This window comes from Trachurus trachurus (genome assembly GCF_905171665.1).
Source record: "Trachurus trachurus genome assembly, chromosome: 11".
Lineage (NCBI taxonomy): Eukaryota > Metazoa > Chordata > Actinopteri > Carangiformes > Carangidae > Trachurus > Trachurus trachurus.
Genome location: NC_139904.1, coordinates 10405900 through 10433259, shown reverse-complemented (window position 1 = coordinate 10433259; position 27360 = coordinate 10405900). Strand labels below are relative to the sequence as shown.

The window sequence follows — 27360 nt, the reverse complement described above, 5'->3', positions numbered from 1 at the left end:
AGGGAGGAAGTACATTTTGCAGTACCGTAAGTTACCATTGGTGTTAAAAGGATAGTTCAACATTTTGGCAAATTCTCCTATTGCCATAATTCCTGTAGTCAAAGGAGTAGGTTCATTACCTTTAATTATTGGCAGGTCACAACTTCTCCACGAGAGCATTTTGGAGTTGCTGGATTTGTATTTGTATTTGATGAGTTTTGAGGGACAGGGGACCTGTACCGTTCACCTCCATTGTGCTCCAATGAGCAGCTTGCATCTCTGCCCGGCGGATCTCAAAACAACATGCGCTGATAATTAAAAGTAATGAACCTACTGTTATGACATAGATGCTGTTATGACTACAGGGATTATGGCAATAGGCGAAATGACCAAAATGTTGAACTATCCCTTTAAAAATACATTTCATATAGCCAGGTATACACAAACCTACCGGTATAGGCCTTATACAGTCTATGGTATAGGGCAGGCTAAATGAAGCACATGAGGGACAGCCTTTACTTTGAAAGGGTAAACAGGAACAACAGACACCACCACTCGTTTATATATTCATGAATAGGGTTTAACTAGAAACACAACTTCACATTTGTTGGTGAACTGTGAATAGTTTTGTTTTGAACCCATCCCCAATGCTGGCGACGGGAGCGTGCCTATGTTCCCACAGCCCTATGTTCCCTCATTTCTAAGGTTTTTTTTTTCCCACATTTCCTTTATGATCAATTTGCATCAGATTTTATCCCCATTTTCTCCCAATTATCCAGTAGCAGTTGACTACAGATGTAATGTAGCTTTTAGCTAAATCTGGGAACATAGGGCTGACCCCTTCCAACACCACTACTCCAACATAGGGTTGAGTGACGAACCCTTATACCGAAATTAAACCCACCTCCATGAGTTAGTGCTATTTAAACAACAAACTTCTACAGTAGTACAAATAGCGTTAGTAGTAGTAAACGAAGCATTAGAAAGTTTGTACAGTAAGTACACCAGGAATTCCGGACATTATTAGTGGGGTAACTTAAGATAGAGCTGCTTGGTAACATTAGCGCCATTCGGTTAATAGCGGTAACTCGACCACTGTTCGAGCAAGGGAAAACAAGCTTCTGGGGGGGAGGGGGGGCGTTTGGCTCAAGGTCATGGTGCAAAGGACCCTAGGTTGAAATTACTCTGAATCATCCCTTTAAAATGAAAATGACTTGACTTAGAGTTTCATTTTGAGAAAATTCTTAGAAATAAGAAAAATCGAAATGAGGCAACATAAACCTGAGGGAACATAGGGCTGTGGGCTGAGGGAACATAGGACTGTGGGAATATAGGGCTGAGGGAACATAGGGCCTAATTTTCAAAATTTTCTGTGAAAAAAAATTTCTTAGAAATGAGGGAACATAGGACTGACCCCCTGGCGACCACCAGGTGGCGCGCGCGCAGTAAACTAACCCCGTGTCGCCGTGACGTCAGGAGTTCCCTTTGACCCCGCGGGTTCCCAACGTGGGTCAATGGAGGAGAGCAGTAGCAGCAGCGGTGCAAACATGCGGAGCGGCGAAAAGAGAGACGAGATGAAGAAAGTCGGCGAGAAAACAGCAAAGAAGAGAAGCAAAGAGAAGGAGGACGAGGAGCACGAGGAGGTGAGAGCAGACGGACGGTGTGACGTGTGACGTAGGACGCACAGGTTTGGCGTGAGAACTGGTCAGGCTAACTGTTAGCATGCATGCTAACCAGAGGATGGGGCACCAAAACATGCTGCTTTGATACAGCCAGGGAGACTGACAACATACTGACTGACGGTGGCAGAGCTGAAGAAAATAAGAGACAGAGTTCAACTGACCATTTTAATCAGTTTATAAAAGATTAATAATAGAAAGAGTAGAGTAAAATGTTGAGTCTAAACAAAGTTTTAAATGGAAACAAGTTAGCAACAGGTCAGATGAACTGTCCTGGGAGTTAAGCAGGTTAATCTTAGATAAAAAACAGATCATGTTATTCTGGGTTCATCAGTATAAATCACTGCTAAGCTACAACAGACAATGTGGTTCACATTTAACCACTGGTTAATCTTTAGTGTGGCTCTCTTTTTTTAACTTTTTAATACTTTCTTCAGAAGTTGGTTATGCGCCTCTCCTCTTGACTTTTCATTTATTTATTAACCTTATTAGCTTATTACCTTTCTTTAACCAATCCATCCATTCAGATGTGATGTTTAGCTCTGATACTTAATGATGAGCCACTTAATGGTGATTTTAAATACCTGGTGATGACACTGATAGTTGTATAGTATACTGAGTTGACACATTTTGGTTTTAAGTTTTGAGCCTCGATCCAAACTCCATTAAAGATCTGATGGTTTTAGGATGATCCACTTTTCTTCACACTGTGTTAAACTTGTGGAGGCACGACTGAGCCCCTGTTCAGGATCAGGACAGTCTGATGGTCTGTTCAGGATCTAAACCGTCTCCAAAATCTTAACTTAAACTGTGTTAATATTTCTTTTTGTAAATACTAATTTATTAAAATTGTATTTCCCTCCTGTGAGCTACTTATATACAGCTCAGTTGGAGGTGATGTGACATGACTGAGAAACAGTTTCTCATCTTTAAATAGAGTATTTTATTGCTGATTTAAACAAAAAAAATACGGTGTTGGTGTTTGGTTCTTTAAAATCTGAGTCTCTGTTCATTCTAAAGATCTTCAACTTCAACGACAAACCTGCCGAGAAGGAGGACGGGGAGGACGACGATCTGTCTGACAGCGAGGACAGCGTCTTCTCAGGACTGGAGGATTCTGGGAGCGACAGTGAAGGTGATGAAGATGACGAGGACGAATTGGATGATGATGATGATGAGGAGGAGGATGACAACGACGACGATGATGATGATGCAGCTGCTGATGAGAAGGCAGAGTCAAAGCAGATTCAACAGGTAGGAGTACAACGTGGCAGTATTGTCGGACAGTCGTGACTCACCTGTGTGAAAGCCGCTTGTGGAGAAACGTCACCTGTGTTCTGTTGTTCCTACAGACCGAGCAGAAGGAGGAGAAGAACAAGAAGAAGCAGCAGCTGAAAAAACAGAAGAAGAAGGAGGAGGGAGTCGTGACAGAAGGAGAAAAAGAAAAGAAGCAGGACGAGTATGAACACGACTCTTCAGATGAGGAGGTGAGGCCAGGGCCGGTGCGATGCTCAGGTTCCTCTGGGTTCACATTTACCAGATTTCTTCAAATAGTAGCCGGGGTCTTTATTTACACGACTGCCCAGGATACCCGGCCTTTATTTCCAAATCCCTCTTGTTTATTTTACACATTAGCGACTAACCTCGTCGTTCAGTAGCTCATCTTCATCTTCCTAACGTGCTGTTCTCCTCGCAGGACATCAGGAACACGGTGGGAAACATCCCCATGGAGTGGTACAAAGACTTCCCTCACATCGGCTACGACCTGGACGGGAAGAAGATCTACAAGCCAATCAGGAACAAGGACGAACTCGACGAATTCCTGGACAAAATGGAGAACCCAGACTACTGGTGAGCCTGCTGCTAGCACGATGCTAGCTAGTTATTAATAGGGAATGCTAATACGCTTTTTTTTTTTTTTTTTTTTAAACAAGCTATTCCCAGTTAACACACCAGTCTGTCTGCAGCAGGGTTATCATAGTTAACTAAACAAAGACTAAAATTAAAACTAGTAGTGAAAGAATAATGTAGTAAACTGAAATTAAAATAGAAAATGACAATTTTTCCAAAAACAAGAACTACAATGAACAATGCAAAACTAACTAAAACTAATCTGAATTACAAATGACATCAGCTTAGTTTTAGTTTTCTTAGAGATGGTTAAAGGTGCAGGAAGAAAACACTACAGCTCAATATGAGACGACTTGGAGTGCAACCCACAGGTAGATAAGAGTGAATGTAACGTGATGAGGACTGATGGGGAACATTTATGGGATGCAACTAAAAGGGAAAAATCCCACAAATTTGGGAGTTCATCTTCAGAGGTCTCACAGACTAAGACAAAATAAAAACTACGGTAGTTAATTCCTCAAAATAAAATCTAAACTAAAACTGCTTAATCACTTGTTGAACTAACTAAAACTAAACTGAAATAAAAAATCAAACTGACAAACTAAATAAAAAATAAAAACTAATGTAAAATTTAAAAACTATAATAACCTATAATAACCTTGGTGTGCAGGAGAACGGTCCACGACAAGCAGACAGGAAGTGACGTCGTCCTCTCAGATGAACAGGTGGCGCTGGTCAACCGTCTGCAGAAAGGACAGTTTGGAGACGTCAACTTCAACGAGTACGAGGTAGGTGGTAGATGTTCCTCAGGTGAAGCTCCGCCCCTTCACCCGTCGATGTCTTATAAACATATTTATGTGTCTTTTAGTACAACTTTGTTAAATTTGATACAAATCTTGTTTCAAAACATGGCTGATACAGACCTGTGCTCCACTTCTCTCCCTCCTCCTCTTCAGCCCACGGTCGAGTTCTTCAGTAAAGACGTGATGATTCATCCGGTCACCAACAGGCCGGCAGACAAACGCAGCTTCATCCCGTCGCTAATCGAGAAGGAGAAGGTACAAACACAAACACAAACGCACTGCAGCTCCTTCACTGTGACGGACCACACAACCTCCACCTGCTACCTGTCTCTCCTTCCTTCACCTGTCTGTCAATTCAATTCAATTCAATTCAATTCAATTCAATTCAATTCAATTCAAATTTTCTTTATTGGCATGTATGTTACGAGAACTATGTTGCCAAAGCATCAACAATCAATGAAACAAAACAAATATAACTCACAGAATCAATATATACAAATAAAAATTAAAAAAGAGTATATTATGCTTTATTGGCATGAATGTTACTACTGTATGTCTCTCCTTTCCTCACCTGTCTGTCTCTCCCTCTCTCACCTGTCTGTCAATTCAATTCAATTCAATTCAATTCAAATTTGCTTTATTGGCATGAATGTTACGAGAACTATGTTGCCAAAGCATCAACAATCAATGAAACAAAACAAATATAACTCACAGAATCAATATATACAAATAAAAATTAAAAAAGAGTATATTATGCTTTATTGGCATGAATGTTACTATGTCTCTCCCTCTCTCACCTGTCTGTCTCTCTCTCCCTCTCTTACCTGTGTGCAGGTGTCTAAACTGGTCCATGCGATAAAGATGGGTTGGATCAAACCTCGGCGGGTGGAGGAAGACACTCGGGGACATTTCTACGACCTCTGGGCCAGTGAAGACTCCTCTATTCTGGCCCGGCACAAAATGCACCTGCCTGCACCCAAAATGATTCTGCCCGGTCACCACGAGTCCTACAACCCCCCACCCGAGTACCTGTTCACAGACGAGGAGGTACCTCACCTGTCGACCTCACCTGGTTGTAGAAGAGATATAATTATCGTTCATTAATTCATTCACCCCCTTCTTCTCCTTCTTCCTCCTCTTGTCTTGCTGTCGGCAGCGAGCTCTGTGGGAGCAGCAGGATCCGTTGGACAGGAAGCTGCCGTACGTCCCCATGAAGTTCTCCAGCCTCCGCCAGGTTCCCGCGTTCCCTCGTTTCATCCACGAACGGTTCGAGCGCTGCCTCGACCTCTACCTGTGTCCACGGCAGAGGAAGATGAGGGTAAGTCTGGGAGAAAATCAACACAGCAACAACAAAAATCAAAAACACCAAACTGTGCTGATGATCATTAATGTCTGTGTCTGTGTGTGTGTGTGCAGGTGAACGTGAATCCAGAGGATTTGATACCAAAACTTCCAAAGCCCAAAGACCTGCAGCCGTTCCCCACAACACAGTCTCTGGTTTGTACTTTACTCTTCTGTGGTGGTTTAAAAGTAGCGATAACTTTGTGTTAGAAATATCCTCAGTTTTATGGTTTTTTTTAAACTAATCTAATATACAGTGCTGTGAAAAAGTATTTGCCCTACTGGATTTCTTACTTTTTTGCATAAATTGCTTAAAGCAGAAGTAAGCGATCCGGTCGTTTTGGCTAATGCTGCGTTCCAGGCAGGCTTTTGAAAACCGTAAATTACAGCACAGTACAGTCAGAACTTACGACTTTGTAGCGTTTCAGGCAACCCACTCGTGTTTTTCCGACCTGTTTTACCTGTGGAAGTCACTATAACGGCCACTCGTAACTTCCGACCCATGAACTCGTACCAGATCGAACTGGTACGACTTCACAGGTCGGAAAAACACAGGTTACGAGTTTCCTTGAACGCACCATAACAGTCCTCGTCCCTACGTCACCACATTCACGGCGTCCCTTGGCTGCACACACAGCCCTGCATGCCGTTCTCTCTCCTCATTGGATAAAAACTGTAGGATACGATAAATGTTTTCTCCTGGGCTCAGAGCAGAGCAGAGGGACTGACAGACCCGTGTTTCGGTCCAAACACTCTATGTAGGCCTGATTGCTGTCGGAAGATATAACTATTTAAGACTTATATTAACACAAATATATCACTCACTTCTGCTTTAAGATCATCAAACAAATTTTAATATTAGACAAAGATAAAAACTGACAGCCAACCAGGTGTTTTCTCACTAACATCGTGTGTCTGTGTCTCAGGTGTACCGGGGTCACAGCGGTCTGGTCCGCTCCATCAGCGTGTCTCCATCAGGACAGTGGCTCGCTTCAGGTGACTCATCCATCATCACAACACACTCCACCTGTGTGACAGCTGTGGCTTTTTACAGTGGTTCACAGTAACTAACACAGACACTTGGACGCTGTTGTCTGGTCCAGATCGGCTGCTGTGTGATTTGTTCAGTCCTGTCTTACACCCGGGGATCTGGGTCTGTGGTGATGACTCACTGTGTACGTAACTGTGTTCTTTCTGTTTCCAGGTAGTGACGATGGCTCTGTGAGGTTCTGGGAGGTTTGTTCGTCTCGCTGTCTGAAGACGGTCCAGGTGGGCGGAGCTGTGAAGAGCGTCGCTTGGAACCCAAACCCATCCATCTGTTTACTGGCTGTCGCCCTGTAAGGACCCGTCTGTCTGTCTGTTAAAGGGGAACTATGCAAGTCCGCTCGCTTTTCCGCTGTTTTGGTTACGCTACTCTCGCCCATGTGCATTTGTTAACAACGAAGCCGGCGACAAAATCAATACATGGAGCGGTGGATAACGTTACATAACACATACGATGTTATGGCGCGTGTGTTCTTACCGTCAAAACCAAAACATTACGGGTTACGTAGTGTGTTTGTGTCGCGGTGCTGCTAAGACGAGAGCTGGGACACTGGGGCGGCGACCGAGTTACTACACTGAGAGCCTCCGTTGTCACTCATAACAAGTCACAAGTCATGTAGTTAACGATCACAATTATTCCGGAGCTTTTTAATTAAGGTAAAAATGTAGCATAGCCACGGGAGAAATCCTGCTTAGTTCCCCTTTAATTTACCTTTCTATCATATTTACCTCTGGTTCCCATGTTGGACTGAGCTGGGGCTGTAGCATTTAGGGATCTTAGTAGGATATGAACAGTTTTACAATAGGTTGAAGGTCATTGTGATAAAACATCTTCTACTTAGAGAGGAACTATGCTACATTTTTACTTTAATATAACAGCTTCAGAGTAATTGTGATGGTTGAATAAATGACTTGTAACTTGTCACGTGGGAGAATCGAGGCTCTCTGTCCCAGCTCTTGTCTCTGCGGCACCGCGACACAAACACGCCCTGTAACCCATAATTTAGTTTTTATGACAGATTAAACTACACAAATACACACATTGTAACATATATGATATATATACAGTATGATATGTAACCGGCTTTATTCTAAACAAATGCACATGGCCCTGAGGAGGGTTAGCAAAACAGTGGAAAAGCGACCCGGACTTTTATAGTTTCCCTTTAAATCTGTGGTTGTTATTGGCAACCTGTGATCTGGAGGTTCAGAGCACAAATCATCATCAATTGTTCTTGTATGTGACAACGAATAAAGGTTTGTTCAATTTCTCCTCTGTGTTTCAGGGAGTCGGTGGTCTTGATCCTGTCTCCCGCTCTGGCGGACAAACAGGTTGTGTCGTCGTCGGAGCGACTCCTCTCGGGCGAGCAGGGGGAGGATGAGCCGTCAGAGGGCGCAGTCACCTGGACGGAGACCGAGGGGGAGGAGCTTAACCAGGGGATCCGCCTTAAAATACAACATCCCAAAGTGAGAAAAAAGATTGATTGATTGATTGATTGATTGATTGATTGATTGATTGATTGATTGATTGATTGATTGATTGATTGATTGTGGATTTCTGCTGAACCTCTGGGCGGCTCTAACTGATCGATATTGATCCCTCAGGCCGTCAGTCAGGTGGTGTGGCACGCCAAAGGAGACTACCTGGCGTCGGTGATGCCGGATCACTCGAGCAACCTGCAGGTGTTCATCCACCAGCTGAGCAAGAGGCGGAGCCAGAATCCGTTCAGGAAGAACAAAGGTCTGGTCCAGTGCGTATCCTTCCACCCCGTGCGGCCCTATTTCTTCGTGGCCACGCAGCGATCGGTGCGAATCTACAACCTGGTCAAACAGGAAATGACCAAGAAACTACAGGCCAACTCCAAGTGGATCTCCAGCATGGCCGTCCACCCCGGGGGTAAACGCATCCAACACACACACACACTCACACACATACACACACACTGACGTTTTAATGTGACATCACAATTTGAGGGCGGAGCTTCTGTCTCACCTTCCTCTCTCCTGTCTGCAGGTGATCATGTGATCTGTGGGAGCTACGACTGCAGGCTGAGCTGGTTCGACCTCGACCTCTCCACCAAGCCGTACAAGGTGTTGAGGTATGTGGCTGTCAATCAAACTCACACCTGTCAATGTTCTGGAGAATGAGTCTTTAAAGCCCCGCTGTGTAACTTCTCTTGTTGTCTGTTCACAAAAATAGATTATTTCGTTTAAAAGTGTGTGTTTCATTAATTATCTCTTGGTAACAAATTGAATCGAAGGCAACCGGACTTGTATTTTTCTAGGAAGACGTTTCGCCTCTTATCCAAGGGGCTTCATCACCGATGCGTTGGGAACTGATGAAGTCCCTTGGATAAGAGGCAGAACGTCTTCCTAGACAAATGCGTCCAGTTGCCTTTGATTCAATTTGTTGCCCAGAGGTAACAATGACCTGAATGAATGAGAATATCCATAGACGTTTCATTAATTAGTAATTATCCCCATCAACAAACCGAGGTGTTCTGGTAAGCTTTTATTTTGCAATTCATATTTACATAGAGCTGGTAAGCTAATGGCAGCGTGACCGTAGGTAACCACAGAAACCGGAGATACCGGAGCGGTCGGCTCTGGGAGAAACAATCGAGGCGCCATCTGTTTGAAAACCATCGTCGTGGTGTAGTGTGAGAAAGGATGGAGGGTCAGACTGATGCTGCGTTCAGGTGGAATCAGGCAGACGGCAATCGGCAAACAAACAGGATGTCATTTGAGTCCGTCCGTCATCCATCTGCCATGAATGCAGCATAAAAAAGACGATTGACTTGGTTGCGATATACAACGTCACCGCTAGATGGGAGTAATTCCTACAGAATGTCCCTTTAAGTTACAGTTCTGGTAGTTCTGCTTGTAAATGAACTGATGTGTTAGTATTGATTAGATTAAATGGCTGTTATTTCTCTGCCTGTGAGTTGTATTATTGATCTTAATTGAGCATATTGATCACTTCCTGTCTGCAGACACCACAAAAAGGCAGTGAGGGGCGTGGCCTATCACAGAAATTACCCGCTCTTCGCCTCAGCGTCTGATGATGGATCAGTGATCGTCTGTCACGGAACTGTTTACAAGTAATACACACACTCACACACACATTCATACACATAATAACCCACACACAGACACACACACACACACACAGACACACTAACGCCGCCTTGCTCCGTCTCTCCAGCGACCTGCTCCAGAACCCGTTGATCGTCCCAGTGAAGGTCCTCAGAGGTCATGTGATCACTCATGACCTCGGCGCCCTGGATGTCACCTTTCACCCCACGCAGCCCTGGGTCTTCTCCTCCGGATCCGACGCCACCATCCGTCTATTCACATAGCAACCTGCCCGGCAACCAACCAACCAACCAACCAACCAGCTAACGAACGAGTCGGTGATGCGGTTGCACGGATGTAGGCTGTTGGAGGAGCGATGCTGTTTGACTGTCTCCATTTGTAACCTAAAAACTGTTCTTCTTTCTTTGTTTTTAAATAAACTCAAACTTTCTCACCTGTTTTTGTTTGTTTATTGCTTGTTTTTTTATTCACACTCAACATTTAGAGTCACCAGTTACCCCAACAGATTTGTCCCAGCAGAGGCATGGGCTGTAGACTGGGCAATAATTACCTCTGACATTTTAGGCCTGAGGGGGGGGTTAAGGAGTTGTGTCTTTATCACCTACATGAAGATGTGAGAGCAGTATCCAAACATTTGCAGTTTCATAAAGCAATCTTTAGATATTGATATATGTTAATATCTGAAGAATAAGACACATTTATGGTGTTTATCTATTAACTTGGACAGTTTGGTGCAGATAATCTGGATGTGGTGGAAGCGAAGGCCGAATCCACATCACACAAAACAGAATAATTTATGGCAGCAACAGCATTTAGATACTGTACATCTGTATCAGTCATGAATCTAAAGTTTTATGGGGCAGTGGAACTGTTGACGTCATCCTAAGGTAACAGGTAATAAAACTGTACAGGTGTAGTATGAGTTTGGGTTTGGTGGAGGAGAGGAAACCGAATAAAAGCAAGTTTTTTTTTGTTTTGTTTTTGTGTATGCACGCTTTTTTTTCCTTTTTTAAACTTTAAATGTCATTAAATATTACATCATCAAAGTGAACAAGTGAAAAAAGAACAAAAAACAAAGCGACATAAAACAAGTTCACGCATCGAACAGAAATGATATGATCAAATTATTTAGATAAATAATATACAATAGACAAATACTATAGGAATGATTAAAAAAAAGGGAATAAAATTAAATTAATGAAATAGGTCAAATAAATAGAAATAAATGTATGAAAAGAACGGAGAAAATTTAGGGCTGGTGTGCACGCTTTTAAGTTCCCTTCCGGAACATGCGCTTCAACTGGGAGCAGCAAAGTCTGGTAGCTCTGAGTTTTTGAGTTTTTACTCAACATTTGCTTTATTTTTGTTGTGTTTTTTGTTATCTACTGATGGATGCTTCTCTGGGGAGAAGAGATTCTTCAGAGATGAGCTTCTTTCATTGAAAATGGACAGATCTGGAGGACACCACCATCCTGTCCTCAGATGATCTGAAGAGGTGCTTTTGTGGTGGTTGTTGTGCTGCTGCTGGTGCAAAGTTAAAGGCTTGGAGGTGCAGATGTCCTATCAGTCCTTTCTGAGGTCAGTCATCATTGGAAATATCAACTCTCTGCCCAACAAGAGTGATGAAGAGCTGGAGATATTGGTGAAGACTCAGAAAGTAGACATTTATTTTATTTTTTCGAATCATAACAACACTTGTGTACATCCCACCTAATGGCAACTGCTTAAGTTCCATCTGAAGTTCTCCATGAAGTTGTTGCTAGGATACAGACTAAACATCCTGAGGCACTAGAGCACTGAAGAAGGAGGAGGCAATTCTGGACGGCCTGGATCATCCACTTCATGGCACCTTGACTGACCAGGAAAGCAGCGGTGGTGGACGGCTCCTCTCTCCTTGCTGCAAGATGGAGGAATATAGTAGTGGGGCAGATAGGCAAAAATGATTTGGTCCCTCCACCAATGATCCTGATCCACCCAGCTGCCTCTTCACCATCGGTCCAGCTCCACCCGGCGGCCCTGCTCCACCCGGTGGTTCCTGCTCCATCCGGCGGTTCCTGCTCCACCCGGCGGTTCCTGCTCCATCCGGCGGCCCTGCTCCATCCAGCGGCCCTGCTCCATCTGGCGACCCTGCTCCATCTTTCTTTCTTTTTTGTGTCATTGTCATGTGAGCTACTACACTAATATGAATTTCCCTCCTCGGGATGAATAAAGTATTCTCTACTCTACTCTACTCTAAGTGCCTTAGGCTACTGGATGTGACGTCATGTATTTACTTCCGGCGGAGCGTTTTCAGTGTGACACCACAAGATGAAGAGTGAGGACAGAATCACACCGCCCCGCGAGAGCTGCGTCTATACCAGCTGTTACTGGTAAATAAGCGGTGATACTACAAACTTATACCACAGAGTTTACTATGATACTACTGCAGACCAGACTCTGTGGTAGCTACAGATTATAAAAAGTTTATTTTGATCCTGCAAAGCACCAGAAGCTGCTTCTAGCTTGATCTACTACTGAACAAATTTTACACATTTTATTTTCAGGTAGGCTATTTGAATGATTGAAGTCTGTTGAATACTGATGAGAAAATGCGTAAGGTTTAAATTTGATAAGGTTTTCATTGATTAAATCAATACTGTACGGATCTGCAGACACAACAGAGACCTGATCACACTACTGGACTGAATTAATAAACAATAAATGTGTCACATAATGAACAGCTCATGTATCAGCAGGTGGGACGGGCCTGTATTATAGTTACCTGAGCGCTACCTGTTTACAGAGAGAACCTCAGCATCTCATTTACACAATGTTCGTCCAGGTTGTGTGATGATTTGTTGGGGTCTGCTCATTATAATTTAAAATCAAATGTAGGACTCAGAGAACTGTAGTATTGTTTATATTACTGTAACCGATGTAGAACATGCGCTTTGAGTTGTGAATGGAACAAACCACACTACTGCCATCTCGAAGAAAACCTCCTCAACTAGAGCTTAGGGGGAGAGTTTTAGGCGGGATGAGGTATTTTAAATAGGGGCACACAAGAAAAGTTCTGCCTGAGGAGGGGGTAGCCTATCACCATTAGGTAAAACAATTAAAAGACAATTTTGTGTAATTATATGTCACCGTACGCTGCATTACCCGTGTTTCATTACCTGGTTCTACTGGTGTGTCACTGTTTGAGGTTGTGTTGCTGGTTCTTGTTTTCACAGTGAGGAAAATGTTTGGAAACTGTGTGAGTTTGTCAGAGAGGAGAGGACGGCGCCACTGGAACAACTCTTTGTGATCTTCATCTCCAATGAAAATAGGATGGTGAGAACACAAAGGGGAATAAAATAGAATAGAATAGGCTACTTAAAATGTCACAAGCAGCAGCAAGACAATAAAGACAACAACACAGATCACAAAACACTGAAGTAAAATACATAAAAACAACATAAAAACGTGATGAAGCTGATGATGACCACATCTTACGCAATCTATAAGGTCCAGTAAAATATCTGTGTGTGTGTGTGTGTGTGTGTTCTCCATCAGGTTCCTCTGTGGAAACAGAAGTCTGGACATGGAGATCGGCCGGTGATCTGGGTCTGTGAAGTCACTGTTTGTTTGTTTTAATACTATCAGTGATGTCAGACAGGGCCGGCCCTAGGATTTTGGTGGCCCCCTAAACAAGATTTTTGTTTGTGGCCCACTTTAAGCGCAAACACCAAATCACTGGTTAAAACCGAATACAGACATGTTTATGCCCTCTGAGGTTTGAGGCCATTTTCTCGAATTTAACATATTTTCTTCAATTTATCTTTTTAAGATACTTGCAGATGTAACAATACTCAAGTGTTTTATGTCTAAATATTAGAACCATTGCCCTAGAACACTGTATAAAGAAATAATTTAGGCCAAATGCTGGAAATTTGAGGTCTGCTTTTTGAAAAATTGCAAATCCCTTGTGAAAACACACCTTCAGTCATGAGAATGAACTGTTTTTGGTGCTTGAAATAGGATATGAATACAGTAATATATAAGTGTAGAAAACAAGTCTAAAATGAAATTTTGTAAGAGCACAAATGTTGTCATTCTGCCGTTCTATTTTCACCAAATGTCTCAAATGTGAGATAAAAGAAGCTGAATATTGACTTCAAATTACATATAAAGCTCATAGCGTGCGTGTCCACCTCAGGATGTTTAAATGACCTGAATGAACCCCGGTACTTTTCTGATCATGTGGCCCCCCACCTAACGGCTGTGGCCCTAAACAGTGTTTATGCCAGGGGCCGGCCCTGGTCACAGACGGTGCCATTGAATGATATATAAATAACAGTGATGATGTCATTGTCGTCCAGGACTACCATGTGATCCTGATGCAGGTTGGACCTCAGTCCGCCTCCGTGATTTACGACCTGGACACCGAGCTGTCGTATCCCTGCAGCCTCAGACTGTACGCCGCCCAGGCCCTCCGCTCAGACCGCAGCATCCGGCCCGAGTACCACAGGTAACCGGTAACACACACCTGAACACCACAGGTAACAGGTAACACACACACTGAACACCACAGGTAACAGGGAACACACACCTGAACATCACAGGGAACACACACCTGAACACCACAAGTAACACACACCTGAACATCACAAGTAACAGGGAACACACACCTGAACATCACAGGGAACACACACCTAAACATCACAGGTAACAGGGAACACACACCTGAACATCACAGGGAACACACACCTGAACATCACAGGGAACACACACCTGAACATCACAGGGAACACACATCTGAACATCACAAGTAACAGGGAACACACACCTGAACATCACAAGTAACAGGGAACACACACCTGAACACCACAGGGAACACACACCTGAACACCACAGGGAGCACACACCTGTATACTACAGCATTCTCTTCATCGAAGGCCAGGAGACTGATCTTACTTAACTGGATGAAGACAACATGCACCGCCATCCCATAAACGATGGGTAGAGTAGGTGATGTCACACCTTAAAGGGATAGTTCAACATTCTGGCAAATTGGCCCATTGCCATAATCCCTATAGTCATAGCAGTAGGTTCGTTACCTTTTAATTGTCGGTGCAAGCTATTTTTAGAACGGCGGAGCAGAGCCGCGAGCTGCTCAGAGCTACACTACGGAGGCTCATGGGATTTCTTGGGTTCCCTCATCAAACTCATCTCCAAAACGCTCTGGTGGACAAGTTGTGACCTGCACATTCACCACGCTTTGTTTTCAAGGCAAATTCATGCAAAACCGCTGATGCGCGTTGCATTCAGGGAGCAGTATTTTGGCAAGCAGTCTCTGCATTTGGCCAATCCTTGTAATAAGTTGTTTTCTGTCCTTCTCTGTTTGTGTTTGTTCTCCACTTGTCCTGTATGGTGGCCCTGAGGGACAAAGCACAACGACATTTCGAAAAAAAAAGTGTTTTGTGAAATGTTGTTGTGCTTTGCCCCTCAGGGCCACCGTAGTCCTGTAACTGCAGCACCTAATTAAAAAATGAACGGGATGTTTGTTGTGTAAATATGAAAAATCAATTTAAAAAAACACTTTAATTATTATTAAAACACCTGTATACCACAGCTCACACGTTGTACCTGTCCCTGCTCTGACAGGAAGTTGCGCGTCGTACCCGCTGACAGCTTCCTGTTGCACTTTGCATCGGACCGATCCCACATGAAGGCTGCTGATGGATCCTGGAAGATGCCGCCCCCGCCCTACCCCCCCATACGGACCGCAGGTCACATGACGCCTCCTGTAACCTCAGCATGACATCTGATGACATTTTTTTTTTTTTTTTTTTTTATCTTTTTCTTTCAATTAAAGCAGAAGTAAGCGGAATATTTGTGTTCATATAAGTCTTAAATAGTTATATCTTCCAACAGCAATCACTTATATAGAGTGTTTGGTCTGAAACACGGGTCTGTCAGTCACTCTGCTCTGCTGTAAGCCGAGGAGAAAACTTTCCTTGTATCCTACAACCTTTATCCAATGAGGAGAGAGAACGGCATAAAGGGGCGGTCCTCTCTGTGTGTGCAGCCAAGGGATGCGCGTGAATGTGGTGACGTAGGGACGAGGGCGGGGACTGCTAACTCCATCCACTGACAGGAAGTTAGCCAAAACAACCGGATCGCTTACTTCTGCTTTAAACAGACAACGAAAAACATACAACATACAACAACTACTAATTCAAATAATAATTACATAAGGTTTCAGTCAGAGGATACATTTTTAACATAATTAATATGTCGTATGACCTCATGATGACGTCGTGCTGTGATGCGTTCCCTCCACAGAGAGTCACATGAACCTGGACGACTTCATCAGTATGGACCCCGCTGTCGGCTGGGGGACGGTCTTCAGTCTGGACCACTTCCTGCAGAGCTACGTCAGAAACTCTTTATCATCACAATCATCATCATCATCATCATCATCATCATCATAGCTGTGCTTTCCAACTGCATGAGACACACTTTCAGATTTGTAAAAAGAATCAACGCTACGATCACCCATGGACATAAAAACTTTTATAAAACAAATTCAGCTACAACTCCCGTCGTGCATTTCTACGAAGGGGGAATATGAGCTTCATCTCTCATGGGTAATGTAGTATTTTAAGTGTTAATCCTGCAGGTGAGAACATGAAGCAGGATGTTTGTTCCACCTCATGTCCACCAACGTTCAGGAGATCCTCAAACTTCCCTCGTCTATTGAAGCGTGTGTTCACCTGCGCTGCACCGGGTCACTGCAGCAGAAGATCATTTCATACAGGTTTGGACTGTGGTGGTCACACTGACAACAGCAGCAGCAGCAGCGTCTTTTTAATGCTCTGACAGACTTTTATTGTTGCTGCTACAGAACAAATGAAACAGAATGAAAAATGTTAAAGACACAAACAGTCTGAGGAACAGCAGGAACTGAGAGCTGTGATGAGTTAGAGCAGGAAACACAGTCCAGGGTGACTGCATACCTCAGGTACTGTATGTGTTTATTATTCAAGGGTTAATGTTGATCCGTTGTTGTGTGAGTTTGAGTCTGACTGAAATAAAGCGTTTAAAAATGAGGATTAATGTGTGTGAGGTCACATGATCACAACATGAAAACCTGTAGAGGTGGGGGAAAAGGATATATAAAAAAAGTGCATTATAAATAAAACAAAAATAAAGTTAGCCTAAGTAATAGAGGACATTTACATTGCACAGACATTTTCCAGTCGCCTGAGAAGAGCAGGTACTTTGGCTCAAAGTCAAAAATGTCTGTTGGGTCTAGCAAACACAGACATCAGGTTAAGTTCCTCTGTCAGGACCTTTGGTTGGGTCTCCATCATAAAACTGTATAGCTACAACCTATTTAAGTTTTCATACTTGAATTCTTTTTGTTGTGTTTTTATGGTGCATAATTAATTAGTCATAAAAACGCGCAGACAAACGATGAACTGAGCATTGTGTCAATAAAGTTTGATTCAGAGTTTAAATGAGTGTGTGTGATGAATGCTTTTCAATGAATTACCCGTGAAGACTAACTCTTGTGAATTTCAGCATGTTATTCCGCAAATTCATTATAGGTTTGACCCTCTGCGTTCCCCGTAGCGCGAGCAAAGCCACTCGGTGGTGAACTTTACCCGTGGACTGCATATAAAAAAAAAAAAAGATGTATTTGGTCCTTTGTACTTTGCACAGCGTCTAAACGAGGACGGGACTTCAGAGGATTCGGATCTCCGTTAGGAAAAGTCTTGTGGACGGAAATAAAAACTGAAATAGGCTAGGCCTACTGAAATGTTTTTATTTCCAGTTTAGTTTTTCATCGAGGAGACGTCCAAAGCTGTCAGAGCTGAATCAGGTGAGTGTACACTAGTAGCCTACCTGACCTAATGACCTTTTGACCTTTGACTATGTCCAACATAAGAGCTGTCATGTTATTATGTCATTCATAAATAGAGCCAGTGACCATGTGTCTTGAAACCCAATTTTAACTTCACTCTGTTCAGATAATCTAGGGAAGAAGCAGAAAATAAAGCGATAATGGCAATGAAATTACAGTAAATTCACTCCTCTGTTCCTTAGCAGCACAAATATGAACAATCTCAACACTGAAGAAGATGAAGTCAATGGTGGAGGAGGAGGAGGGGGATGGTGGGCCTCCTGCCTCTCTCTGGGAGCAGCAGGTGGCGCTGCAGCTGCTCTCGGTGAGTGAACCCACTGTGTCTTCATCCCTCATCTGTTCAGGATGATGTTTGACTTTCAAAGTCTAGATCAGCGGTGTCAAACTCAGTTTAGTTCAGGGACAATTTGATCTGGACCAGTAAAATAATAGAAATATCACCTAAAAATAACAAGAATTCTAAATATTTTCTTTGTTTTACATCAAATGGACCCTTTGTTTTACAAAACATGTTATGAGCAACGTAAAATGTCTTGAGAAAAATACTTGCAATTTCAACAATATTATGCCTCTTATGGCTTCTACCTGATTTTCACTTGGCAAATTCATCCCAGGTTGGTTTTAGCCCACGGGTCGTATTTTTGACATTGAGTAAAAATATTTAATATAAATAACTGGGTAACACTTTACTTGAATAGGTATTCATAAGATTGACATAAAACTGTCATAACCATGACATAACACCTGTCATAAACATCAATGAATACTTATGACAGCTGTCGTTAAGTGTCATTCTGTAAGTTATGTCACTTCTGATGCAAAGTTGACATTATTTGAGATGTCCTTGTTATGAGAACTTGACATAATTATTAAAGTTTGGCAATTAGGTCTGCTATGACAGTTTACATTGTCTTTATGTCAAGTTGTCAGAACAAAAACATCTCAAACAATGTCAACTTTGCATTAAAAGTGACATAACTTACCGAATTACACTTAAAATTGAACCTTACCAAACATTAACGGCATGTTAAAGACTGTGAACATATCTGTTGTTTGCTCCAGCTTTGGGAGCATACATGCTTTAATTAATGGCAATCAACCAGCCTATCTCACCTTTCTGCTGCTCTGTGCCTCATATCGTTGTTGTGCTACACCAGATTACTCTATGTGCTTTACATATTAGCAAAATGAGAACATAAAAAGCAAACATTTTGTTCCCTAGATCAGATTTATATTTCTAAAACTTGCTGTCAGGAAATGATCATGCCTCTGTGCTTTGTCTCCGTCTCCGTGGGCTCTCATCCTCCTGTCTTCTCCTTTGTAGTGTGGAAGCTGTACCAGTCGAAGAAGCAGCAGGTGGAGGAGCTGGAGGGGGCCATCAGGATTTATCAGGGCTATGTGGAGCAGGATCAGCAGGAGAAGCTGGCGGAGGTGGAGAACCTGCTGGTGGAGCGACAGCATGCGTTCTGCAGTAACTTCAAGAGGCACCGGTACCGTCACGAGCTGGAGGAAAAGATCCTACGGAAAGCCTCGGCGTTGGAGAGTGTGATTCCTGACATGAGTGACACAGTGAGGAGGATCTTCACTGAAGATCGCCACTGCGGTTCCACTCTGAGCTACGTCCACACCAGAGACAAGAGGAACAACGGATGTCTGATGTGGGAGGAGATGAAGAACTGGAGGAGGATGGTGAAAAACAGTGGACAGTCCTGAGACAAATATTTAACCTGTGTTTCATAGTTCTGAGGAGACGGAGATCAACCTGAAACCTTTCATGGATTCATGAAACCCTCATTACACTTCTCTTTTTTTAACATCAACCCCTGGAAGTTCCTCAAAACCTCCTTGAACCATCCAGGACATTAAAGCAATGGTGCGTAACTTCTACATGTCTGTAAATATCCATTTCACCCAAGCCACTACAAGAGAGGATGATACAACACTGATTAAGCCGTTCGGCTCCTCTAACACCTTGCGGTATTTTTCAGTATTTGTTGTTTTTGTATTTGGTGTCTTGGGCGACATTCTCGCGCTGGCGCACAGGAAATAACGCGTTCTACTCGGTTTTACCTGACAACGAGAAGGAAGGGGGGAGGAGAGCGCTGCTAGAAGCAACATGGCGGAGAACCCGAAGAAGCAACCAAGAGGTTCAGAAGTGGATCCTACTAAAAAGAAAAAGCCTTCCCGTTCGGCAGAAGAAAGAGAGTGACAAACGGTAGCGTTGGGCAGGGCAGGGGCGGGTTACACCGGGCCATACGCCATATTGAGGTGCCGTCCGTATCGTTGTAATAATGCAGAAACCCTCTAGGGGGGCGAAAGAAGTTACGCACTATAGCTTTAAAGTCTTCTCATTAAAGCAGGAGTAAGCGATCCGGTTGTTTTGGCTAACTTCCTGTCAGCCGATGGAGTTAGCAGTCCCCACCCTCGTCACCACATTCACGCGCATCCCTTGGCTGCACACACAGAGAGGACCGCCCCTTTATGCCGTTCTCTCTCCTCATTGGATAAAGGTTGTAGGATACAAGGAAAGTTTTCTCCTCGGCTTACAGCAGAGCAGAGTGACTGACAGACCCGTGTTTCAGACCAAACACTCTATATAAGTGATTGCTGTCAGAAGATATAACTATTTAAGACTTATATAAACACAAATATTCCGCTTACTTCTGCTTTAATACCCAGAACTTCCTGAAGGACAGTGGCTTCCTGTTTATCCAGAGGTCAGATCAGATGTTTTGTGAAAATCAAATATGGATACACTTGAATTCATTCAATCAGGGCTGTGAAGGTCGTGGGCATCTGATCACTCGTCATCATCAGAACCCACTTCCTTGCTTTGTTATGCAAATGAACAGATCGGTGTGCGTGTGTGTTATTGTCGTCAACCAATCTGAAAGACTGATTCATTGTTGTGTGTGTGTATGTGAAAGAGAAAGAGAGAGTTAGTTTCGGTTTATATCCCTGACGCGTTTACACTTGTTAAACCTGGACTGAACGAGACGACTCTGTTGTTTGGTGAGTGTTTGAAACTATTTTCTAAGTGAATTTGTAATGAAGTGAAATTAATTTGAGATTTTTCTTTGTAACTTTTTTAATTAAAGCAGCCTTATGTATTAAAAAAAACAGTAGCCTCCCATTATTTGTGTGGAAGGAATCCTCCCTTATGAATTATATAATGAAAACTATGAACTTGTCAATGACAGGAGTAAGGTTTTAACTTATTAATGAATCTATTGGTTCGATAGAGAGATCGATAGATCTGAGGGAACATCACTGTCACTGTCATTGGCACAGAGACACAATTATGACAATAACACAAATGACCAATTAGATGAAAACAGTAGTGACGGCAAATGAAAATCATGTGACTGCAGAACCAGTAACTTTTTTGGTCGTGATATAACATTTTACTGATGATCCTTTATTTATTTTTAAAGCAAATTAGTTTTCTTTTTTTTAAATATGAGTGTTTGAGCTGTGTTATGTGTAATGGACAAATTTCAATGCAAATGCACAATAAAGGCATTTTCTTCCTATTCTATCCCTCACTATTCTTTTACTCAAGGAAGATATCTGTGAACCTACTCTTCCACTCATCTGACATCTTTATAAAATCTGGTAATAGTACCACTCCTCTGTCTCTCTGCAGGTCGAACATGCACAACGTCAACATTAATGAAAGTGGGGGTGGAGGAGGAGGAGGAGCAGCAGGAGGTGAAGGTAGAGGAGGCAGAGGAAGAGGTCGGCTATTCTACGGTGCTGCGACAACAGGTGTTGCTTTAGCTGTGGGTGTGTGTGCAGGTTTAGCATATGCTGGTAAGTCCAACCCTCCATAGGTTGATGGTGAGTCAGTCTATGAAAGTCAAGGCAGAACATCCCGATCACCACTGTGGGTTCTCATCCCTCTGGGTTCCTCTTCTTGTTCCCTGTCTTGTAGTGTGGAAAATGTACCAATCTGGCAAGAAACTGGAGGAGCTGAATCGGACAGTCCAATATCATCAGGGCTACATCGAGCAGGATCAGCAGGAGAAGCTTATGGAGGTGATGAACCTGCTGGTGGAAAGACAGGATGTGTTCTGCAGTCCATTCAAGAGCTACTGGTACCGCAAAGAGCTGGAAGCGAAGATACTATGGAAAATCACAGCATTAGAGAATATGATTCCCAACATGAGTAACACAGTAAAGAAGATCTACACTGAAGATGACCACTGTGGCTCCACTATGACCTACATAGTGACCAGAGACAAAACGAATAACGGAAAGTTGATGTGGGAGGAGATGGATAAATGGAAAGAGATTTGGAAGAACAGAGGAAAGTCCTGAGGTAAATATTTAACCTGTGTACCTGTGTAACTTCTTCTGAGTTTCTTCTGAGTGAGTCAGATGAGGAGACAGATCAGTTCCACCTCAGATTTCCTCAGTGACACTTGAAACCCCAGTAACAAAATGTTTGTGTCCTTCTCATTGTGCAGCATGGTCATCAGTGCTTTTTTCTTTTATTATCAATTATTTATTTGTGTATGGACCATTTAACAGTTACAAACAAACATAGTTACCTTTTTTGTGTACATATAATGCACAACATAAATTAAAAAATTAAAACAATTAAATTCAAAAAAACAATCCCACCCCCCACGCCTCCTCGGACCAACAGTATGGATAGTATACCATGCTGCTACTGATGTAATGTTTGATTTCTGTTGTGACAATCAATAAATAAATAAATATAAAATGATTTATGGGATGGTATGCAGTGCACTAAGATGACACATTAAAGTTTAACCTCCCTAATATAAATGTTTTAAACATCATGTAATTACAGGTTTTTAAAACAACTTTAAAACGTGCAAGCACATAAAAAATGTAAGTAGGTACTTTCAACACAGAATTGTTCATTAAATCAAAAGTGTTTTAGTTCGCAGGAGGTGGAGATCAGCCTCACCTGAAACCTCGCCATGGACTCATGAAACCCTTATAACATCTTTTTTGAACAACAACCCCTGGAAGCTCCTCAAAACCTCCAAAAACCTTCCAGAACATTCAAGTCTCTAAAAGGCCTACATACTCCACAAAAACAGAGAAATGTATCCTCTCTCCCAGCAGGGCTGCAAGAAAACAAGGATGTGATTCTTTTCTTGCAGCCCTGGTTTGGGAGTTCTTGCAGCTTGTTCTTGTTCATCTGGGCAGAACTTTTTTCTTGTATGGTGTCTGACATCTACTCAAGTACTCAAGTAAAAGAATGCTATATCAAAATGTAAAAAAGAAAAAACAAACGAAAATATTATGATATGATCTGCACACTACCTATTGCTGTAACATGTTATGTCAAATGTCATAAGTAAAAGAATGTTATATCAAAATGTAAAAAAGCAAAAACAAAAGAAAAAGATTATGATATGATCTGATTATGAAAAAGATTTTATTCTGTGGGTAATGGGGGCGGGACTAGATAAGCTTTTGCTTCTCCCGCTTTCCCTTTCGGCCATGTGTACTGTATTATTTGAACTAAGATGAAGTGTGATGATGATGATTTAAATTGACATGCCCGAAATAAACAAATTGATTGATTGATTGATTGATACTGTGTGACTGGTCAGAAATTTGAAGTTCTGCACTTGAATTTCTCGTTAAGTATGAGATGTCCTCGTCAGAACTAACTTTGTTCTTGCCAGCTTGAGAAAACAAAAAAAAATGTTTATGCTTTTGCAAAGTAAGCACAGGCCTTAAGAGTTTCTATAGCAGACCACGATGAATTATTTTTCTCCAGGTTGTCAGTCACTGCCTTCTCCCCTTTCCTGCTCGTCTTTTCTTCACAGCCTAGAATACAACACATCCACAGTTTATAGAACCAACTATTTCCGACTTTTCAGGTTCCGAATCTGTTATTTTTTCATTCTGAACGCGCCGATCACTTGCAGTGTTGGGAACGTTACTTTTAAAAAGTAATTAGTTATAGTTACTAATTACTTCTCCCAAAAAGTAACTGAGTTAGTAACTCCACTACTTCACTATAATAGTAACTAGTTACCAGGGAAAGTAACTATTGCGTTACTTTTTCTTTCTTTTTTTAAAGTTTAAATATGTCGAAGAATTTGGATTTTTTTTCTCTCATTTTTAAATTGTATTTTATTGTTTTCATATATTTCACTGATCGCAATTATGGAATGCGAGTGTGTGTTTTATTGAAAGCGAGGCTGCCTATGAAAATAGGTTACAGTGGGTTTTTTAAGTGCTGTGGCTACAAGCAAATCTCATATTGTCTCTGTACAAAGACAACAAAGACCTTTTTAAATGTGAAAACAGCGGAGACCTATTCAAGATTTGCGTTTAATAACAGGCGAAACATCGAAATTAATTTATTCATGGCCACATTAAGTGAAATTATTAACTTTACCGATTATCCATCTGATTATCTGTCCTGCTGCGAGCGCACAACAGGGTATCTGCGGATCGTTAAAAAGTCTTAAATTCATGTATCTAAAATTAAGGCCTTAAAAAGTATTACATTTATTAGAAAATTCTAAGATGGTCTTAAATATATAATACACAGCATCATAAATTATGTATGCACTTAAACTTTTATATGAAATAACAGGGTATGTGCGCGGGGTCTTAAAAAGTCTAAAATGTGAAAATCTAAATTTTAGGTCTTAAAATGTCTTAAATTGGTTGAATTATTGTGTTCAAGTCTTACATAATTTTAGACAGGTCTTACATTTTCTTATGCCCACCATGGGCGAGCATTTCACTCGCATTTGCCCCTAAAAAAAACAAACATGTGTGAACCGGAAAAATCACAAAAAGAAAGAGCACACGATTGGTCAAAAACTACAAATCCCACAATCCTCTGCCTCAACAATAACAGTAGTTAGTGTAAGTAAGGGAGAGTGGAGCTGTAGGTGAAAAGAGGAAACAACGCCACGTCTGGTCCTGTTCTATGTTGTTCGTTCACACCGTCACCGTTTATTCGTTACGTCCGCGGTGTAAAAGGCCGTGACGCAAAGACGCGATTAGGCGCGAGACGCGGTAGACGCGACTTTTTTTTTTTTGCGACGCTACACCCGATTCTTTTATGGCGACGGGACCTTCGCGTCTTCGTCCTTTTCATCGTGTTTGGCGGGAAGACCCGCAAGGGGCTTCCCGCCAAACACGAGGAACGCTTTTTTTTCGCTCGAGTTTATACGCGCGACCAAACGCGAGATACGCGAGAAATGCGATTTATCGCTCGTTTTGACTTTGTGTAAATTCGCGTCTTCACGAGCCCGCCCATTTTCACTACAACAACAACATTTCTGCTCATTTCTCTGTTGTCTCGTCCCTCCCTCCTCCCCCCTCCCCTCACCAAAGGAGAGGAGGAAAAAAAAAAAACAGTTTAGCAGCTTCTGTGTCTGAGATGAGCCAAGTCGGAGGACAACGGCTTCAAAGTAGTTTGTAACGCGCCTCATTTAATTGTCGGTAACGGTAACGGCGTTGTAACGGTGGAAATAGTAATTAGTTAGATTACTCGTTACTGAAAAAGATAACGCCGTTAGTAACGCCGTTTATTTTAACGCCGTTATTCCCATCACTGATCACTTGTGATCAGAACTCACTCCCTTGCCTTTTCATGCAAATGAACAGGTGTGTGTTATTGTCGTCATCGACTAATCTGAAAGACTGATTCATTGTTGTGTGTGTGAGAGAGAGAAAGAGAGAGTTAGTTTCGGTTTATATCACAGACTTGTCAAACCTGGACTGAACAAGGCAACTCTGGTGAGTGAAACTATTGTATTAGTGAATTGGAAATGAAGTGGAATTAATTTGAGATTTTTATTTGTAACTTTAAAAGAACGCTTACACATAAATAAATAAAAAACAGCCTACCATTATTTGTGTGAAAGGAATCCTGCCTTATGATTTATATAATTAAAAATATGAACGTGTCAGTGACAGGAGGAAAGATTTTACTTACTCGTGAATCTATTGGATAAGATCACATTTTAGATAGATAGAGGGTTAGGGTTAATATATATATCAACCCTAACCCCTAACCCTTAGTAAATCAGTATCTCTATACATGTATGCAGCCATTTCATTCCAGTATACAAAAAAGTAAACACTGCTGTGATTAAGAATTGCATGGGGTTATTCCACTAATGTTAATTTCTGAACTCTTCCGAAGTTTTAAAAAAAAAAAGAGTGTTTTGTTGTTTAAAAATTAATATGAACTTGATTTCTTTGCATTATTCGGGTTCTGAAAACCGCATCTTTTGTTTTTTTGTAATTTGGCCAGTTGCCATTTTCTTCTTTTGCACAATAATCCAAAGGCCATGTAGGACATGTTGGAGAACAGGATGAACTGGATCATTTCTTACACCACCCAGTCAAGTGACTATACCTACCCATGTATTAAAATGTCATGTAGGCCAAGTGTATGAATTATTTACATTTATATAGCACCTTCCCAACACCCAAAGCACGTACAGAAACCATTATTCATTCATACCACATTCACACCGCTGGTGGTAAGCCAGTAGCCACAGCTGCCCTGGGCAAACTGACGGAAGCGTGGCTGCCAATGTGCGCCAAACGACTCCTCCGACCACCACCATGATCGTTCATAAGCTTGAGGCAAGGTGGGTAAGGTGTCTTGCCCAAGGACACTATAGCGACTGGGACAGAGCGGGATTTGAACCGCCAACTCTCTGATTCTGCTCACAAGAATTGCAGGCAACGAAAAACAGCCTCCACCCACCACTGTCACTGGCACAGAGACACAATCATGACAATAACACAAATGGCTGATAGGATATAAATACAAGTGATGGCAAAAGAAAATCATGTTGCAGAACCAGTACTTTTGTTATCCTGTCATTTTACTGCAGCAGGAGTTTATTAGTTCATCATTCTTTTTCTATTCTATGCCTTGCCATTCTTTTACTCAAAAAAAGTTTTAAATGTTCCTTCCACTGATAGTAATAGTATCATTCCTCTGTGTCTCTGCAGGACAAACATGAACAACTTCAACGATAATGGGGGTGAAGGAGTGGGAGTAGATGGGGCAGGAGGAGGAGGAGGAGGAGGAGGAGGAGGAGGAGGAGGAGGAGGAGGAGGAGGAGGAGGAGGAGGAGGAGGAGGAGGCGGCGGTGGAGGAAGCGGTTGGTTATTCTATGGCGCTGCAACAACAGGTGTTGTTGTAGGTTTGAGTGTATGTGCGGGTGTGGCATATGCTGGTAAGTAAAAGGCAGAATGTCCCTATCACCACTGACTAGATGTGGGGTCTCATTCCTCTGATTCCTCTTGTTCTCTGTCCTGTAGTGTGGAACACGTACCAGTCAAGCAAGAAACTGGAGGAGCTGGACCAGAAAGTTCAAAATTATCAGCTGAAGCATGCTGAGGACAAGCCAGATAGCAGTACGTGAAGATCAGTACTCCCTTGACCTCTTTTCACTTATTCAGTCTGTGTATATGACTTTATATAACGTTAAGGCAGAACATCCCTATCGTCCACTGACTAGATGTGGGTTCTCATTTCTCTGGGTTACTCTTGTTCTCTGTCTTGTAGTTTTGAAGACATACGAGTCAAACAGTAAACTGTAGGAGCTGGAGGGGACAGTTCGATTTCATCAGGGCTACATGGAGCGGGATCAGCAGGATAAGTTGGTGGAGGTGGAGCACCTGCTGCTCAAACGACAGGATG

General features: G+C 42.3%; 3 protein-coding genes across 4 annotated transcripts; all 3 read left to right on the top strand.

The window, feature by feature from the left end:
- Positions 1–1435: 1435 nt before the first annotated feature.
- Positions 1436–10228, top strand: bop1 (BOP1 ribosomal biogenesis factor). The gene is made up of 16 exons (XM_083982029.1): positions 1436–1622; positions 2679–2912; positions 3011–3145; positions 3355–3509; positions 4180–4297; positions 4466–4567; positions 5147–5359; positions 5469–5630; positions 5729–5809; positions 6580–6649; positions 6858–6990; positions 7984–8164; positions 8303–8594; positions 8712–8796; positions 9691–9798; positions 9903–10228. The coding sequence occupies exons 1-16, from the start codon at positions 1494–1496 to the stop codon at positions 10054–10056; spliced, it is 2352 nt and encodes a 783-aa protein (XP_083838155.1). The 5' UTR covers positions 1436–1493; the 3' UTR covers positions 10057–10228.
- Positions 10229–12099: 1871 nt separating this feature from the next.
- ntaq1 (N-terminal glutamine amidase 1) lies at positions 12100–16667 on the top strand. Its single transcript, XM_083982059.1, has 6 exons — positions 12100–12162; positions 13006–13105; positions 13328–13378; positions 14134–14282; positions 15419–15543; positions 16100–16667. Exons 1-6 carry the CDS (start codon positions 12101–12103, stop codon positions 16246–16248), a joined length of 636 nt encoding a protein of 211 aa, XP_083838185.1. The 5' UTR covers position 12100; the 3' UTR covers positions 16249–16667.
- A 784-nt stretch (positions 16668–17451) lies between these two features.
- LOC310993644 (coiled-coil domain-containing protein 127-like) lies at positions 17452–19444 on the top strand. Of its 2 annotated transcripts, none has more exons than XM_083982061.1 (3): positions 17452–17642; positions 17870–17988; positions 19009–19444. In XM_083982061.1, the coding sequence occupies exons 2-3, from the start codon at positions 17877–17879 to the stop codon at positions 19395–19397; spliced, it is 501 nt and encodes a 166-aa protein (XP_083838187.1). In that variant the 5' UTR covers positions 17452–17642; positions 17870–17876; the 3' UTR covers positions 19398–19444. The 2 variants fall into 2 exon arrangements, with proteins under 2 accessions (XP_083838187.1, XP_083838186.1); XM_083982060.1 differs by having other exon boundaries at positions 17867–17988.
- Positions 19445–27360: the final 7916 nt, after the last annotated feature.